Here is a 16,967-nt window from a genome sequence, read left to right as displayed (position 1 = left end):
AAAACCTCAAACAAGACACACGCAGGACCCACAGGCAATGTCCCCCAGGAAAGGCTTCCTGCCCACGACTTGCTTCACCTGAACTCGCTTCCGAACATCTTGTAGGTGCTGCTCTAGCATCTGCTGCTTCTCTGTCACCACGGCGGCTGTAGGGTGGTTGGCCTGGCCCCCTTGCTGTCAGAAAAAGATATCAACACACACATGAACACAGGAACTACGGGGAGCTGTCCAGTGCCATCGCACCCACCACCCTTCCTGTTTGGCTGAGGTGCTGCTGCCACTGGGAGGGGAAGGGATACTGGCCGCAAGCTGGGCGTCATCAGCATGGTGCAAGGACACTACCCCGAAGTTTGGCCCGTGTCCTTGCCTTGACCTCAGGCCAACTCTAAAGCCACTCTCTGTTGGACTACGGAACCACACATTGAGCTAAGACATGGTCCCTACCTTCAAAAACCTCATTCTAAGTTAAGTATGTTAAAAAAAAAAAAAAAAATTCAGAACCGGGGTGCCTGGGTGGTTCAGTTGGTTAAGTGTCTGCCTTCAGCTCAGGTCATGAGCCCAGGGTCCTGGGACTGAGTCCCCTGTTTGGCTCCCTGCTCAGTGGGAAACCGACTTCTCCCTCTCCTGCTGCCCCTCGCCTTGGCTCGTGCTCTCATGTGCTGTCTCATGTTCCCACTGCTCTCTCTCGAATGAAAAAAAACAAACTTCTTAAAAAAAAATCAGAACAATTATGACAGCAGATCTTGGATGCCCACTTAGTGTAGTTGGTATCCGACACATTTTGGTGGTGTAATGAAAAACCACCATCCAGGGGCGCCTGGGTGGCTCAGTGGGTTAAAGCCTCTGCCTTCGGCTCGGGTCATGATCCCAGGGTCCAGGGATGGAGCCCCGCATTGGGCTCTCTGCTCAGCGGGGAGCCTGCTTTCCTCTCTCTCTCTGCCTGCCTCTCTGCCTACTTGGGATCTCTGCCTGACTTGTGATCTCTGTCTGTGAAAGGGATAAATAAAATCTTAAAAACAAAACAAACAAACAAACAAAAAAACACCCTAAAACAAAGAAAAAACCACTGTCCCAGGGGAGAAATGCATTATTAAGAGAGAATACCTCACGGGACGTACCCTGAAAAGGTCAAATAGCACATGAAACGTGAACATGGTATATTTCGTCAAAGTAGTAGGATATCTGGGGCACGTGGCTGCCTTAGGTGAAGGAGCTTGTGACTCTCGACCTCAGGGTCATGGTTTCCAGCCCCATGCTGGGTACAGAGATTACTTAAAATGAGTAAATCAATAAAAACTTGCTAAAAAATGAGTAAGATACCTGACCCCCCAAAAAGACCACATAAGGGTGCCTGGGTGGTTCAGTCTGTTAAGCAACCATCTCCTGATTTCAGCTCAGGTCATGATCTTGGGGTCATGGGATCGAGCCCCACGTTAGGGTCTGTGCTTAATGGGGAATGTGCTAGAGATTCTTTCCCTCTCTCTCTGTCCCTCCCCCTGCTTAAGTGCTTACTCTCTCTTGCCCTCAAATAAATCTTTTTTATTTTTTAAAGATTTTATTTATTTACTCGAGGGCAAGAGAGAGAACACAAGCAGGGAGAAGGGGCAGAAAAAGGAGAAGCAGACTTCCCGCTGAACAAGGAGCCTAACATGGGGCTCGATCCCAGGACCCTGGGATCATGACCAGGGCCAAAAGCAACACTTAACCAAATGAGCTGCCCAAATGTCCCTAAATAAATCTTAAAAGAAAAAAAAAAAAAAAAGCTGCAGTGTTCAAGACAGTACATATTGGTATGGGACTGAGGAAAGACATCCTAGTCCCAGTTTTCCAAATTAGAACATCTCCGTCTCAAAGACAGATTTCACACTGAGTCACCAAATCCTCCTGGCTCTGGGCTCCATAATCTCACATACAGATCTCTAGTTCCACTGGCTCAGCTCAAGCTCCAACTACTGATCTCTTTGCCTCTAGTCTCTCATTTCCAATCTGTCCTCTATACTGCTACCAGGCGTCCCCAAAGTAGACCCAAACTTGCCAGTCCTACAGGGACCCACTCTCTCCCTTTCCAACAGTCCCCATCCAAGCCCACAGAACACCAACTTCCATGAGTTCAGGGAAGGCAACCACCACCCCTATTTATTCTCTTCACAGTGAGAGTGACTCATCTGATTGGTGAGATTAGGAGAAAGACTGCACACACAGATCTTCGAAGAACCCAGCACTTTAGCTGGTGCCTCTCTCTTCCACCTCTGCCTTCCTGGGGCACACACGAGGCAGGAGCAGGGGCCTGGTTTGTAGAAGCCATTCTAGGGGCCTCTCACTCTGTGTTCAGTGGGTCCATAAGGATATCTAGGGACATACTGTCCTGCAAACCACCCCCAGATCAAACACAGTGGCAGGCATCAGAAATCCCCAATGGTTATCTGCCCAAACCACATTTTCCAGTCTTGTTTTATCAACAATACAGCTGACAGTTTACTGTTTTGGACTGCCCTGTCTATTTCTAAATTGGTACTGCACTTAAAGGGAAACAGATATGGTTCATTGCCACGCACAGAAGCCCACCTCCAGGACCAGTGTAAAACCTACCGGCTCCCTCTGCTTCCAGGTATAGACATACATCTCCACCGAGCACACACCAATGCAATCTGATGACAAGGGAAGCCGACCCTGCCTGTGTTTCAGTCACCCCAAACTACCCACTCTTCCCCACACACAGCATGCTCCCCACACACCATCGGCTCAGGCTGGCATGCGCTTCCACCCAAGGACACCTGTACTTCACCTTCAAACTCAGTGCAACTGTCTGCTCTCCTTTAAAACCTTATTCAACTTCTGTAGGCAAAATTACTCACATCTTCCTCTACATTTCTCTCGCTTTGAGTGTTTGTATACCTATCATCCCAACTAGACTGAGAGCCCTGCCTGGAAGGGCTCACAACTACTCGTCTTCCTAGCTTCTGGTGCTCTACCCATAAAAGACACTTAAGAACATGCCAGATGATGTAAAAAGAGAAACTTATAGAAGGCCTGCATTAAGACATCAAGTATCCAATTTGTAGTTCTAGGTCAACTGTGGCAAACTTTCCCTTATAAAGGCTGTGGTACATATTTTTGGCTTTCTGGGTCATCCAGTCTCTGCTGTCAAGACTCAGCTCTGGCCCCGCAGCATGAAAGCAACCAGAGACAACGTGTATATAAACGGGTGTGGCTGTGTTCCCCAAAATTTCATTTATTTAAAAACAGGCATGGCAGGTTGGACGAAGGCCACAGGCACTGTTTGCCAACCCCGGATCTGTAAGATTGGGAACATCCGCAGGGAACCCACTGTTCCCTTGCCTTTTGTGATCAATTTGGGAGCCTCTACCCAAATTGGCTTAAATCGAGTATTTTTATCTTACCGGACAGGATGAACACATAAAGGTTCTCCACAACAGAGAACTCCTGTGATGCAAGGAGTGCCTCTTTGCAAGCTGGACTGTCTCTGGTGTCTCAAACAGTGACTGTTATCAGCCCCCCTCATGTGTATCTGAGCACATCAGTGCTCTGCTCTGGGTTCCTCAGTGGGTTCTCATTTCTTACAGTAGTGGTGACCGCGACGATGATGACCATGATTGTGACAGCAGTAGCAGGGAGCAGTTCATGTTTACTTTGCACGTATGTGTCAGGCTCTAAGCACTTACAGGCACGAGTCAATGTAATTCTATGAAGTGAGGTATGATGACCATTCCCATGGAGGCACATTCCCACAGCCTGAGGTTATCCAGCAAGGGGCAGAGCTACGAGGCTCAAACCTGGCAGCCTGGCCCTTGAACCCTTGTGATAAACTGCTCTTCCAAAGCCCAGCTGCTGGGCATGACTGACTAAAGAGATTCACAATACGGCCCTTGACCGTTCCTTATCCAACCAGATGCGGAATTTTCCACAGCTCCTCCCAACAATACATGCGTTCATGCTTCCCTGTCTGAACACGATCTTCTCTCTGCCTGGAGTGCTCTCTCCTCATCAGCCTGGTGTACTTGCCATCAGCCTTAAGTCTTGGCTCAAACACATCTCTCTCTCTCTCTGTGATACCTTCCCCAACTCCCTCAGTTAGACTTAGATGTCCTTTTTATTCTGTTCCTGCTACATTTTTGTCTTGTAAGAGAAAAAACTGTACACTTCTGTTCACAGCAGCATTATTCACAATAGCCAAAAGGCAGAAGCCATCCAAGTGTCCCTCAACAGATGAATGTATAAACAAAATGTGGTCTATATACAGCGGAACATCATTCAGCTTCTAAAAGACAGCAAATCCTGAGACATGTTACAAGGATGAACAGTAAGGCATTATGGTAAGGAAAGTGACCCAGGCACAAAAATACAGGGTAGGAGTCCACTTCTATGAGGTCCCAAATTCACAGAGACAGAAAGGAAAGTGGTGGTTGCCAGGGGCTGCGGTGAGATGGGAACGAAGAACTGTTGTTTCATGGGTCTAGATTTTAGTTTTGTAAGATGAAAAGAGTTCTGGAGATGGCTGCACAACGATGTAACTGAACTCCAACACTATGAAGTGTACACCTGAAAATATATCAGATGAGGGCTTGGGTGGTTCGGTCGGTTTAGCGTCAGCCTTTGGATCAGGTCATGATCCCAAGGTCCTCGGATCGAGCCCTGCATCAGGCTCCCTGCTCAGCAGGGAGTCTGCTTCTTCTCTCCCTCTGCCACTCCCTCCCCCGACTCATTCTCTCTCTCAAATAAATAAATAAAATCTTAAAAAAAAAAAAAAAAGAAAGATTCAGATTGTAAGTTTCATGTTGTGGGTATTTTAGCACAATTTTTTTTTTTAAAGAAGTGGGGCCAGGGGTGCTTGTCTGACTTTGGCCCAGGACAGGAACCCAGGGTCCTGGGATCAAGCCCAGCATCCAGCTCCCTGCTCAGTGGGAAGCCTGCTTCTCCCTCTTCAGCTCCCCCTGCTTGTGTTCCCACTCTCACTATCTCTCTCTCTGTCAAATAAATAAATAAAATCTTTAAAACTAAATAAATAGTAAAAAGTGGGGTCAGGGAAGAAAAAAAAGTCTCTGATTATAATAAAGAAAATAAAACCCCCTCAGAGAAAGTTAAAAAAAAACCTCCTATAACCAACTACTGTGATGAGTCAATATATAAACTTCCAGTCATTTTATCATATTTACCAATAATACATGCATATTATATACAATGGTTTCTACTATTATGAATCAGATCTTTTCTTTCCTGACATTTTCTAACAGGTTACTGTAGCTATTATATAAGATTCTTAAAATACTTACCTTGAATGCAGTCATCTTTCTAAACTCTTGTTAATGCCAATGGCTTTTTTTTTTTTAATTATTTCTCTTGGATCTTATAGGAAGACCTATCTATCTATAAACAATGACAGTTTTGTTTCCAGCTTTCCAACATTTTTACATAATGTAATATTAAATGAAAAAGGCAAGATACAGAGAAGTAAACTCATTTAAATATACTGTGCGTGTGTTTATTTTCTGTAGTTTGTATGAGCCTGAAGAAAGGTACTGAAGGATATACACCAGACTATTCACATTGGTCTCCTGGGAAGAGATAATAAAGAGAGGGAGGGACATTTCAGATTTTTGTAAAACTTTCTTCCTTAGGGTGCCTGGGTGGCTCAGTTGGTTGAGCGACTACCTTCCCCTCAGGTCCTTGAGCCCTGGGATCCAGTCCCGTGTCAAGTTCCTGGCTCCACGGGAAGTCTGCTTCTCCCTCTGAGCGGGATCCCCTCTCACTCTCTCTCTCTCAAATAAACAAATAAAATCTTTAAAAAAACAACTTTCTTCCTTATACTATTGTGTCAAATTTTAATTTTTTTAAAAAAGACAGTGCATTATGCACTCAAGAAAAAAAACAACTTGGGGCGCCTGGGTGGCTCAGTGGGTTAAGCTGCTGCCTTCGGCTCAGGTCATGATCTCAGGGCCCTGGGATCGAGTCCCGCATCGGGCTCTCTGCTCAGCAGGGAGCCTGCTTCCTCCTCCTCTCTGCCTGCCTCTCTGCCTACTTCTGATCTCGCTCTGTCAAATAAATAAATAAAATCTTTAAAAAAAGAAAAAAAAAACAACTTTTCATTGTTTGTAAGAAAAACCCTAAGTGGGGCCCCTGGGTGGCTCAGGTGGTTAAGTCTCGGCCTTCAACCCATGTCATGATCCCAGGATCCTGGGATCAAGCCCCACATCCGGCTCTCTGCTCAGTGGGGAGCCTGTTTCCCCCTCGCTCTCTGCCTGTCTCTCTGCCTACTTGTGATCTCTGTCTGTCAAATAAATAAATAAAATCTTTAATTAAAAAAAAAAAAAGGAAAGAAGAAAAGAAAAACCCCACGCATCCACTTTTCCCATGGAGGTCTTTGCACACTGTTATGACTGTGTGAGAGGGAGCCCATCTCTGCACACAAGAAGGGAAGCGCATCTTCAGTGGTGCTTTGTTTCTTCCCCCGTCTCACCTGGGCTGCAGTGGCTGCGGTCTGGAGCAGACGGGACTCTTCCCACAGGCACCGGGCCACGATTCGGGCAATTTCCATTGGCTTCTCCAGATATCTGCTCTATAACGGGGGAGACAAAGAATGAAAAGTAGCAGTAGACCAAGGAGTTGTGGACACAGAATATTACACCTACTACATGAAACAATAAAATGAGGCCCTCAGAGCCTGGCTTCCACCAGTGGGAGATGAAGGGGAGAACAGAAAAAAGACCGTCACAGTGAGCTGTCCTTCTGTGGCCGAGGGCATACTGAGTCTTTGCACAATATGTTATCTTGGTGTCCTATGGAGGTGACAGACCTGGTCCAAGAGTTCTGATTACAGATTTTAAAATACTTAACATTTAAAAATAAATCATCTGGGGTGTCTGGGTGGCTCAGTCAGTTGGGCGTCTGACTCTTGATTTTGGCTCAGGTCATGATCTCAGGGTCATGATATCAGTCCCGAGTGGGGCTCACCCTGGGTGTGGAGCCTGCTTAAGATTCTTTCTCCCTCCTTCTGCCCCTTCCACCACTTCCTCTCTTCCCAAAAAAAAAAAAAAAAAAAAGTCATTTTCCTATGAAACCACTAGCTCTGATCATGTCATTAAGATGTACTAATGTAAGATGATTACTGTAACAATTATGTCTCCAGCGGACAAAAGAAGTGTATTTCAGATAATGATGCCCAAGGTTGGGTATACAGAGGTTTGAGGAAGAGCTAGTAATTTCTCCTTTGATTTAAAGTACAAGATAGGATCCCATTACCTAGGCAAATGAGGAAAGAAATACTTCCTGGACAGAAAGCTAACAGCCTACTCTGCGGGGTCAGTTTCGCATCCCACCTGAAGGAACTGCTTGATTCTCCGCAGATTGTGCTGATAGAGAACATTTGACTCCTGCAGGAAACGGCTGTATTGCTGGTCAATCTCACCCAGGAGATTATGAAACACCAAAGTCGCATGTGATTCCTTGCTGGCCGCATATGCCCTAGGAAAAGGAAGAAGGATACAACGGTTCTGAAACCAACACACATCCGCATACACACACATACACCATAAGTGTGCATGCGTGCATGCAGACAAATCACCATCAAGGTGGAAAAAAAACAAACTTGGGAAAGGTGGGGAAAAAAAACCAAACTTGATACTTTAACCCACTCCTCACTTTAGATTCACCTTGCTCAGCTGCAAGAAATATCATGAATTCAAAGATTATTAAAAATTATTCCAGACACTATTAGCCACTGCCATAGTCTATACTTATGAAATACTCAAGTGGGGGCGCCTGGGTGGCTTAGTTGGCTGAACAGCTGCCTTCGGCTCAGGTCATGATCCCAGAGTCCTGGAATCGAGGCCTGCATCAGGCTCCCTGCTCAGTGGGGAGCCTGCTTCTCTTTCTCCCTCTGCCTGCTGCTCTGCCTACTTGTGCTCTCTCTCTGACAAATAAATAGATTTTTTAAAAATCTTAAAAAAAATACTCAAGTGAAGTGGACAGATACGCTGTTTTGCTTTTTAAAATTCTCTCTCAGTCAGCTCTGCAGTCACATTATTAGTAACAAATAAGCAAACCCAGATCAGGATGGCCCATCTCCATCATCTCTGACTCACCTTCCTGGACCCTCTTCAAATTCTAGAAAAACTAGGTCATAGTCCTGAATTAAATGAAAATCAGTAGGTAGATCTGAACACATTAACATGAAGGAAAAAACAGTGCTTGCATGGCTCAGTCGGTTACGCATTCAACTCTTGGTCGGCTGGGGTCATGATCCCAGCATCATGGAGCCTGCTTAAGATTCTCTCTGTCAGGACGCCTGGGTGGCTCAGCTGGTTAAGCCGATGCCAATGCCTTTGGCTCGGGTCATGATCCTGGGGTCCTGGGATCGAGTCCCGCATAGGGCTCCTTGTTTGGCAGGGAGCCTGCTTTTCTCTCCGCCTCTGCCTGTTTGTGGGCTCTCTCTCTCTGACAAATAAATAAATAAAATCTTAAAAAAAAAAAAAAGAAAGATTCTCTCTGTCCCTCTCCCTCTGCCCTTTCCTCTACTCTCTCTCTAAAAAAGAAGGAGAAAAAAAATGAAGGAAACAGTCCTTGGAATTCTGGGCCATCATCTCTATGAATTAATCTGTTTCTCTTAACTCTGTGTCGCCTTCTTTTAATTAAAGGGGAATCAGAATTACATACCCAAATCTCTACCCATGGGAGAACTGTCCTTGAGATAAAATATATTTGTAGCACATCCCTGGAGTGTCAGAACACACAGAGGCTCTCCCCAAGGAGACAAGATCCAAATCAGCCTTCAAAACATCTACCACCAAGCAGGCTGCTGTCCCAGATGCCAAGAGACGGCTGCCTGCACACACTTCTAACATAGAACACATTTTGCAAGACGGAGAGTCCGTCTTTATTCTCCTGATCGCTTTCACCCCATCACCTACACCCTTAAGTTTTCTGATGAAATAGCACAGAGTTAAGCTAGAACAGGTTAGGTCTCTTGACTCAAACCCAAACCCAAACCCGACACTCTGGGGAGTTTCTCAGGAAGGACTTACCAATCCTGACTCTCGATCCAAGCAGCCAGAAACTGCCGCAGCTCCATCGGGAAGCTGTCGCTATACAGCTGATGAAGCTGCTCCAGGTACCGTGTATCGAGCTGCTGTAGCTGATTCCATTGGGCCATCCTGTGGCAATCAGGGGTCCCAACTGTAAACCAAAGCGTCCACAGGGTCACTGCAAGCCTTAGGAGGAGCAAACCACCTAGGAACACCCCATCTACCCAACACAGGCATAGGGTCCGTGATTAGGGATAAAAGATGCTTTGCATAGGATCCTCTGTGTTTCTCCCAGTTTACAGTAATACAGACACCTCCCCAGTCTCTGCCTCTGGAAGCACATCACAGCTTCTCCTGCACTGGGATGCCATTGTGGGCGTGGCATCAGCCAAGTTCCAGAATCTGTTATCTAGCAGACAGTGTGTGAAGTTGAAAAAGAACTTTCAGATTTCCACTCCCTCGTCTATAAAACAGAGATCATCATTCCCACCTCTCATGGCTGTTGAGATATTTCTGAAGAAGTTAGTAAAGTATGTTGCATAAAGTCAGACCAAAATGTGGGGGGATGTGACTGTTTAGGGAAAACAAAGCTAATTCCAAGAATACAGGCTTAAAAGTATAAGCAAGGACCTGCCTGAGATTCTCCAAGTCAATGAAAAGTAATTTTGTTTTGAAAAAAGTCCTCAGTTAACATAGGCAGCAATCTCTTCGATCTCAGTGGCAGCAACTTCTTCCTAGGAACATCGCCAAAGGCAGGGGAAGCAAGGGCAAAAATGAACTATTGGGATTTCATCAAGATCAAAAGCTTTTGCACAGCGAAGGAAACAGTTAACAAAACCAGAAGACAACTGACAGAATGGGAGAGGATATTTGCAAACTACATATCAGATAAAGGGCTAGTATCCAAAATCTATAAAGAGCTTAGCAAACAACACCCAAAGAACAAATAATCCAATCAAGAAATGGGCAGAGGACATGAACAGACATTTCTGCAAAGAAGACATCCAGATGGCCAACAGACACATGAAAAAGTGCTCCACATCACTCGGCATCAGGGAAATACAAATCAAAACCACAATGAGATACCACTTCACACCAGTCAGAATGGCTAAAATTAACAAGTCAGGAAATGACAGATGCTGGCAAGGATGCGGAGAAAGGGAAACCCTCCTACACTGCTGATGGGAATGCAAGCTGGTGCAGCCACTCTGGAAAGCAGTATGGAGGTTCCTCAAAAAGCTGAAAATAGAGCTACCCTGCGACCCAGCAACTGCACTACTGGGTATTTACCCTAAAGATACAAATGTAGTGATCCGAAGGGGCATGTGCACCCTAATGTTTATAGCAGTGATGTCCACAATAGCCAAACTATGGAAAGAACCTAGATGTCCATCAACAGATGAATGGATAAAGAAGATGTGGTGTGCGTGTACACATACACACACACACACACACACAAATGGAATACTATGCAGCCATCAAAAATTGAAATCTTGCCATTTGCAACGACGTGGATGGAACTAGAGGGTATTATGCTTAGCAAAATAAGTCAGTCAGAGAAAGACAACGATCATATGATCTCCCTGATATGAGGAAGTGGAGATGCAACATGGGGGGTTTAGGGAGTGGGAAAAGAATAAATGAAACAAGATGGGATTGGGAGGGAGACAAACCATTAACAGGCTCTTTTTTTTTTTTTTTAAGATTTTATTTATTTATTTGTCAGAGAGAGCGAGAGCGAGAGTGAGCACAGGCAGAGAGTGGCAGGCAGAGTCAGAGGGAGAAGAAGGCTCCCTGCGGAGCAAGGAGCCCTATGTGGGACTGAGCCACCCAGGCGTCCCTATTAACAGGCTCTTAATCTCACAAAACAAACTGAGGGTTGCTGAGGGGACGGGGGTTGCGAGAAGGGGGGTGGGGTTATGGACATTGGGGAGGGTATGTGCTATGGTGAGTGCTGTGAAGCGTGTAAACCTGGCGATTCACAGACCTGTACCCCTGGGGCTAAAAATACATTATATGTTTATTAAAAAATTTAAAAATTATATTTAAAAAAAAGCTCTCAGTTGAGGGACGCCTAGGTGGCTCAGTCGGTTAAGTGTCTGCCTTCAACTCTGGTCATGATCCCAGGGTCCTTGGATGGAGACCCGCATCAGGCTCCCTGCTCAGCGGGGAACCTGCTTCTCCCTCTGCCCCTCCCCCTGCTCAGGAGGACCCTCTCTCTCAAATAAATAAATAAATAAATAACTTCTTAAAAGAAGAAAAGTTCAATAAAGCCAAGAAATGAGAATATCAGAATGAAGTAATTGACCCCATCAGGCCAATATGTTTCCATAAATAAACTGAACCTTCTGACGACACCAGAGGTGGTGCTTGGCACTGATTTAATTTTTTTTAAACAATGTTTTCCTTCCTCTTAGGCATCTCCCAAACATTTTCAGCTACCACACCTTTGCTGTTGCCCCTGTCCTCACTACCCCCAAGACCAACCTGCTGTAGGACAGATGCTGCTTGGGCCATGGTACATGTATACTAAGCACTGGCTGGAACAAAAGCAGTAGCTGAGGCATTATAACCACGGTGGGTATCACCCTCGATAAGAAATGAAAGGCCAAGATGCCGGGGTGGCTCAGTGGATTGGGCGTCTGCCTTCAGCTTGGGTCATGATCCCAGGGTCCTGGGATCGAAGCCCCACATCAGGTTCTCTGCTTAGAGGGGAGCCTGCTTCCCCCCACCCCGTCTGCCTCTCTGCCTGCTTGTAATCTCTGTCAAATAAATAAATAAAATCTTTAAAAAAAAAATAAAGTACACTCTCTACCTGCAATGTGGGGACTGAATTCACAACCCCAAGATCAAGAGTCACATGTTCCACCAACTGAGCCAGCCAGGTGCCCCTAGACACCTAATTTTTATAATAAAGTCCAATGTTATAAGTTAATTTAAAAAATAGACTAATTACTTAATTCCTTAACTTGGATACAAATGTATAGCCATCACAATCTACTCCCTAAAGTTCCATGTTAGAACCATAAAGCGACACCCCACTATACCTGCTCAACTGGACGTGAACGTTGGGTCACACACAAATATACACATTTTCAGCAAACCATTAAAAAAGTACAAGTTGTTGAAAACTGTCTAGTTCATTTCTAGGTCCATAACTCAGCAGTGTTTTTTGCTGTTGTAGTTTTGGCTTGGGGGTTGGGGAGGACAACACAAAGGGGATAGTAAGTAGTACAGTAATTTTGTCATTTATTAAACCACAAACCAGTTACTAGTTTTGTTTTGTTTTGTTTCCGTAAAAGTAAAGCACCAGGGGCACTTGGGTGGCTCAGTGGTTTAAGACTCTGCCTTCGGCTCAGGTCATGATCCCAGGGTCCTAGGATGGAGCCCCACGTAAGGCTCTCTGCTCAGCGGGGAGCCTGCTTCCCCCTCTCTCTCTCTGCCTGCCTCTCTGCGCACTTGTGATCTCTCTTTGTCAAATAAATAAATAAAATCTTTAAAAAAAAGAGTTAAAAAAAAAGTAAGGCACCAAAAATGACTGGCATTATGCTTCACTTCTTAGTCTAATCACTGTAGGTAACACTGTAATAGCTATACTTTAAAAAAAAAAAAAATCACTGCAAGTTAAAGCCAAAAGCAGACAGCATTCTCAAAGAGAAGATGAGCAAAGAGCCTTATAGTGATGATTTTCTACAAACCATATTTAACCAACAACAGCCATGAGGCAATCAGCCCAATGTTCTTCATAAGAACTGTATATCCTTAGGAGATCACCAGCCAAACTGTCTAGGAAAGCCATTGCCAACTAGCTTGTGGCCACTGTTTTACCGGAAAAAGTTTTACAAGAGCCTACCTTATTTCACAATCTCAATTCTGTTTTTTAAAATTACAAGTTAATCTAAAGAACTCCACTTAAGTTCTCACTGAAGTATTTATCTACGAAATAATGCAAAGCCTGTGATTTAATAACCATTTTCACAGACCCGCAGGACACAGAAAGTGATCTGTACAATCTGAATGCCAATTGCCATTCTGGGTACAGAGAGAAATGAGTTCATTCCACAGAGAGACTGGCTTAGGGCATCACGCTGGGCTTAATTCTCTCCAGAGGTGAGTGCTAAGTTTACATTAGCAGACAGCAGATGGGAGCATATAAAGGGAATATTAAATCTGATTCTGTTTTCTACAACTTCAGAGAAAAGAAAAATAAAAATGAAACAGCAAGTCACCAAAGACTTTCCGGACTTTTCAAAACAGGAATTTCTCAACCCCTTGGGGATAACTTAGCAACAAGTCATAACTCAAACAGCTATTGTCTGATGAGGAACTGATTACTGTAAGGACCAGTAAAATTTGTCCAAAGGCGCAGTTTTCATTTATGTATTACATTCTAAGGAAACCAAGAGACGTGTCAAGAAACACAAATCAGGACCCCTTACAAAAGGGATTCATTACATCATTTCGTAAAACCTCGTTTTAAATTAAGATTTGTAAATCACATCCACGCACTAATGGATTTGTGGTAGAGTGAGGGGCCAAAGTGAGGAGAGAGACGAAACCCCAGCGCATATAATCCAGAACAGAAAGTGATCTAAAGATAATTTCTGTTCCACCTTGTGACAAGATTCTTTTGGGTGTCAGCCATACTTTGTATTAGAAATACCTATATTATAAATAGAACGAAGCCGTATCTTATCCATTGCCTCTACTAAGCCCCTTTTGCTTCAGGAAAGGCCCGGTGACTAAAGCAAACAAAGAAGTAACAGAAGTACCCTTGCACTAATTTCTATAGACATTACTTTCCATAAAAGTAAAGCACCAAGGGCACCTGGGTGGCTCAGTGGTTTTAAGAAGGTACTTTTTAAAAAGATTTTATTTATTTATTTGACAGAGAAGAGAGAGAAAGCACACAAAAGGGGGAGAGGAAGAAGCAGGCTCCCCACTAAGCTGGGAGCCTGACTCAGGGCTTGATCCCAGGACCCTCAGATCATAACCTGAGTCAAAGGCACATGCTTAACCAACTGAGCTATTCAGGTGCCCTAAGATTTTTTTTTAAAGATTTATTTATTTGACAGAGGGAGAGACTCATCAAGCAGACTCCCCACTGAGCTCAGAGCATGAGGTGGACTGAGGTCATGGTTTTATGACCTGAGTGGAAAGCAAGAGTTAGGCCCTTAACCAACTGAACCACCCAGGCACCCCTTTAAGAAGATATTTTTAGGGGCACCTGGGTGGCTCAGTCAGGTAAATGTCTACCTTCAGCTCAGGTCATGATCTTAGGGTCCTGGGATGGAGCCCCTAGTTGGGCTTCCTGCTCAGTGGGGAGTCTGCTTCTCCCTCTGCCCTCTGCCCCTCCCCTCTGCTTGCACATGCACTCTCTAATAAATACAATTAAAAAAAAAACATTAATATATAGCAAACTCTTTTCTATGAGAAGATATATATTTTTTAAGATTTTTTATTTACTTATTTGACAGAGATCACAAGTAGGCAGAGAGGCAGGCAGAGAGAGAGAGGAGGAAGCAGGCTCCCTGCTGAGCAGAGAGCCCGATGTGGGACTCGATCCCACGACCCTGAGATCATGACCTGAGCTGAAGGCAGCAGCTTAACCCACTGAGCCACCCAGGCGCCCCTATGAGAAGATATTTTTGTTCAAATCCCTTGAAACAACTATCTCATTTCTATTAGTGTTTTCAATCTAATCCTACTAATCTCGAGGGCCACAAAATTATTTAGACATGCAAGCTCCAATTTGTTTATCCTCCCCATACCACTTCTAAAATAATCTGAGGTAGCTGAAAACTCCATAAAGTAAATTAGGGAGAAGAAAAATTATTAAACTAAAATGCAATTAATGCTAGATCAAGACACTCAACCTGCATGAAATGAACAGCAGGGAGCCCATATTTAAATACTGTATTTTTAACAATTTAACCATGGATAAATTTTTTTTAAAAGATCCAGGACCCAGAGATCATGACCTAAACTGAAGGCAGACATTTAACCAACTAAGCCACCCAGCACCCAGGCACCCATAACCATTGATAATTTAACCATTCATAATTACCTTAGACATTAACACTCTGTGATTTCAAATCAGAAAAAGATAATTCAAAATAACTATGCCTGGGGGAGACTGAGAAGCTCAGATGTTAAGCCTATGACTCTTGCTTTTGGCTCAGGTCATGATCTAAGGGTTGTGAGATCAAGCCCCATGTGTGAAATCATACCCAGTGTGGAGCCTCCTTAAAATTCTCTCTCTTTCCCTCCCTCCTAAGCACACACACACACTCTCTCTCTTTTTAAAGTAGGCTTGTATAGTAAACATATAATTTTATTTCTTACAAATCCAAATAGTACTTTTAGTTTAAGTAATAGGAAGTTTATATATAAATCTAATTTTGATTTCCTAAGAAGAGAAAATATTAACAGTTGAGTGCCCAATCCAACTATAGTTACTGTAATATTCAAATATATTTAATTACAAGTAATGGGATTTGCTTTTAAGTCAGAAACCAACTTTTCATTGTAAAAATGGATATTGAGATATAAAAGAACATGAATTCTAGTTCCCTACTAATGTGGCAAAATTGAATATATGGACAGAGTATTAAACTACTGGGGAGTAGAGTTCAGGGAAGCAAGGGAAAGGAAAGGATGGTTTTTCAAGATTTTATTTATTTTCCTGGAGAGAAAGAATGTGAGTGAGAGAGAGCAGGAGCAGGGGGGAGAGAGAGGAGCAGACTCCCCACTGAACAGGGAGCCTGATATGGGGCTCATTCTCAGGACCCTGAGATCATGACAGAGTGTCAGGCAGACACTTTGACTGACTTTAACTGACTGAGCTGCCCAGGTACCCCGAGAAAGGGGAGTTTTCTTTTTTTTTTTTTTTTTTTTTTTTTTTTTTAAAGATTTTATTTATTTATTTGACAGAGAGAAATTACACTGAGAGGCAGGCAGAGAGAGAGAGAAGGAAGCAGGCTCCCTGCTGAGCAGAGAGCCCGATGTGGGACTCGATCCCAGGACCCTGAGATCATGACCTGAGCCGAAGGCAGCGGCTTAACCCACTGAGCCACCCAGGCGCCCGAAAGGGGAGTTTTCAATGGCACTCTGGAACATTCTCAACCCAAAAGTCTATTATCCCTCACTGCTCATATCTCACTTTAACTCTTGGTAGAGTTAAAGAATCTTGTGCCAAGCACCTTATTTTTTCCATTCTAAATCCTAACATGGTGTAAGGTCTTACCACTAGCAGTACCTTCTAATAGTTCTCTAATCCATATCTAGAAACATAGAGAATAAAATTTACCAGATTCACAGTTAACTTTAAGAAATGAATTGTGCCAGGAATGTGAACAGCAGAAAGGATAAAAAGATCTAGGGCTCTGATCCATGAAGAATAATCAAGATCTTAAAAATAATGGGGCACCTAGGTGGCTCAGTCCGTTAAGTGTCCAACTCAATCTCAGTTCAGATCTTGATCTCAGTCTCATGAGTTCAAGCCCTACGTCGAGCTCTACAACAGACCTGGAGCCTACTTTAAAAAACAATAAAAAGGTCTTAAAAACAAAACTACAAGAACTACTCAGATCTACTGCTCCTCCAGCTATCCAAAAGGATTCTGTGAACTTTGAATTGACCAAGTCTCCAATTATGTCAAATCTAATAGCATTAGTGACATTTTAAAAAAAATGATTGGGACACCTGTGTGGCTCAGGTCACGATCTCATGATTGTGGGGCTAAGCCCTGAGCTGGGCTCCTCGTTCAGTGCCTCTGCCCCTCCTGCTTGTGCTTGCATGCTCGTGCTCTTTCTCTCTCTCAAAATAAATAAATAAAATCTTTTAAAAACCCATGTATTCTCCATACTTGATTTGGTACAGGCACCATATCTGATCACAAATATTTCAGACTAAAGGAACAATATAAAC

At 43.9% G+C, this 16,967-nt stretch overlaps 1 protein-coding gene across 5 annotated transcripts in view; it reads right to left on the bottom strand.

The window, feature by feature from the left end:
* STAT3 (signal transducer and activator of transcription 3) overlaps window positions 1–16,967 on the bottom strand; it is a 73,771-nt gene that overhangs the window by 23,408 nt on the left and 33,396 nt on the right. For 4 of the 5 annotated variants that reach the window (XM_059149473.1, XM_059149470.1, XM_059149472.1 and 1 more), the window contains exons 2-5: window positions 9,039–9,189; window positions 7,335–7,479; window positions 6,476–6,574; window positions 79–174 (exon numbers count right to left, since the gene is read on the bottom strand). In XM_059149473.1, coding sequence (XP_059005456.1) covers window positions 79–174; window positions 6,476–6,574; window positions 7,335–7,479; window positions 9,039–9,166 — 468 coding nt within the window. In that variant the 5' untranslated portion in view covers window positions 9,167–9,189. Of the gene's footprint in view, window positions 1–78; window positions 175–6,475; window positions 6,575–7,334; window positions 7,480–9,038; window positions 9,190–16,967 lie in introns of those variants that run through there. The other variant, XM_059149475.1, reaches the window with a different exon arrangement.

Source organism: Mustela lutreola, chromosome 15 (assembly GCF_030435805.1).
Source record: "Mustela lutreola isolate mMusLut2 chromosome 15, mMusLut2.pri, whole genome shotgun sequence".
Classification (NCBI taxonomy): Eukaryota; Metazoa; Chordata; class Mammalia; order Carnivora; family Mustelidae; genus Mustela; species Mustela lutreola.
The sequence above is the reverse complement of the archived record's forward strand: the minus strand, read 5'-3'. Positions and strand labels throughout refer to the sequence as shown.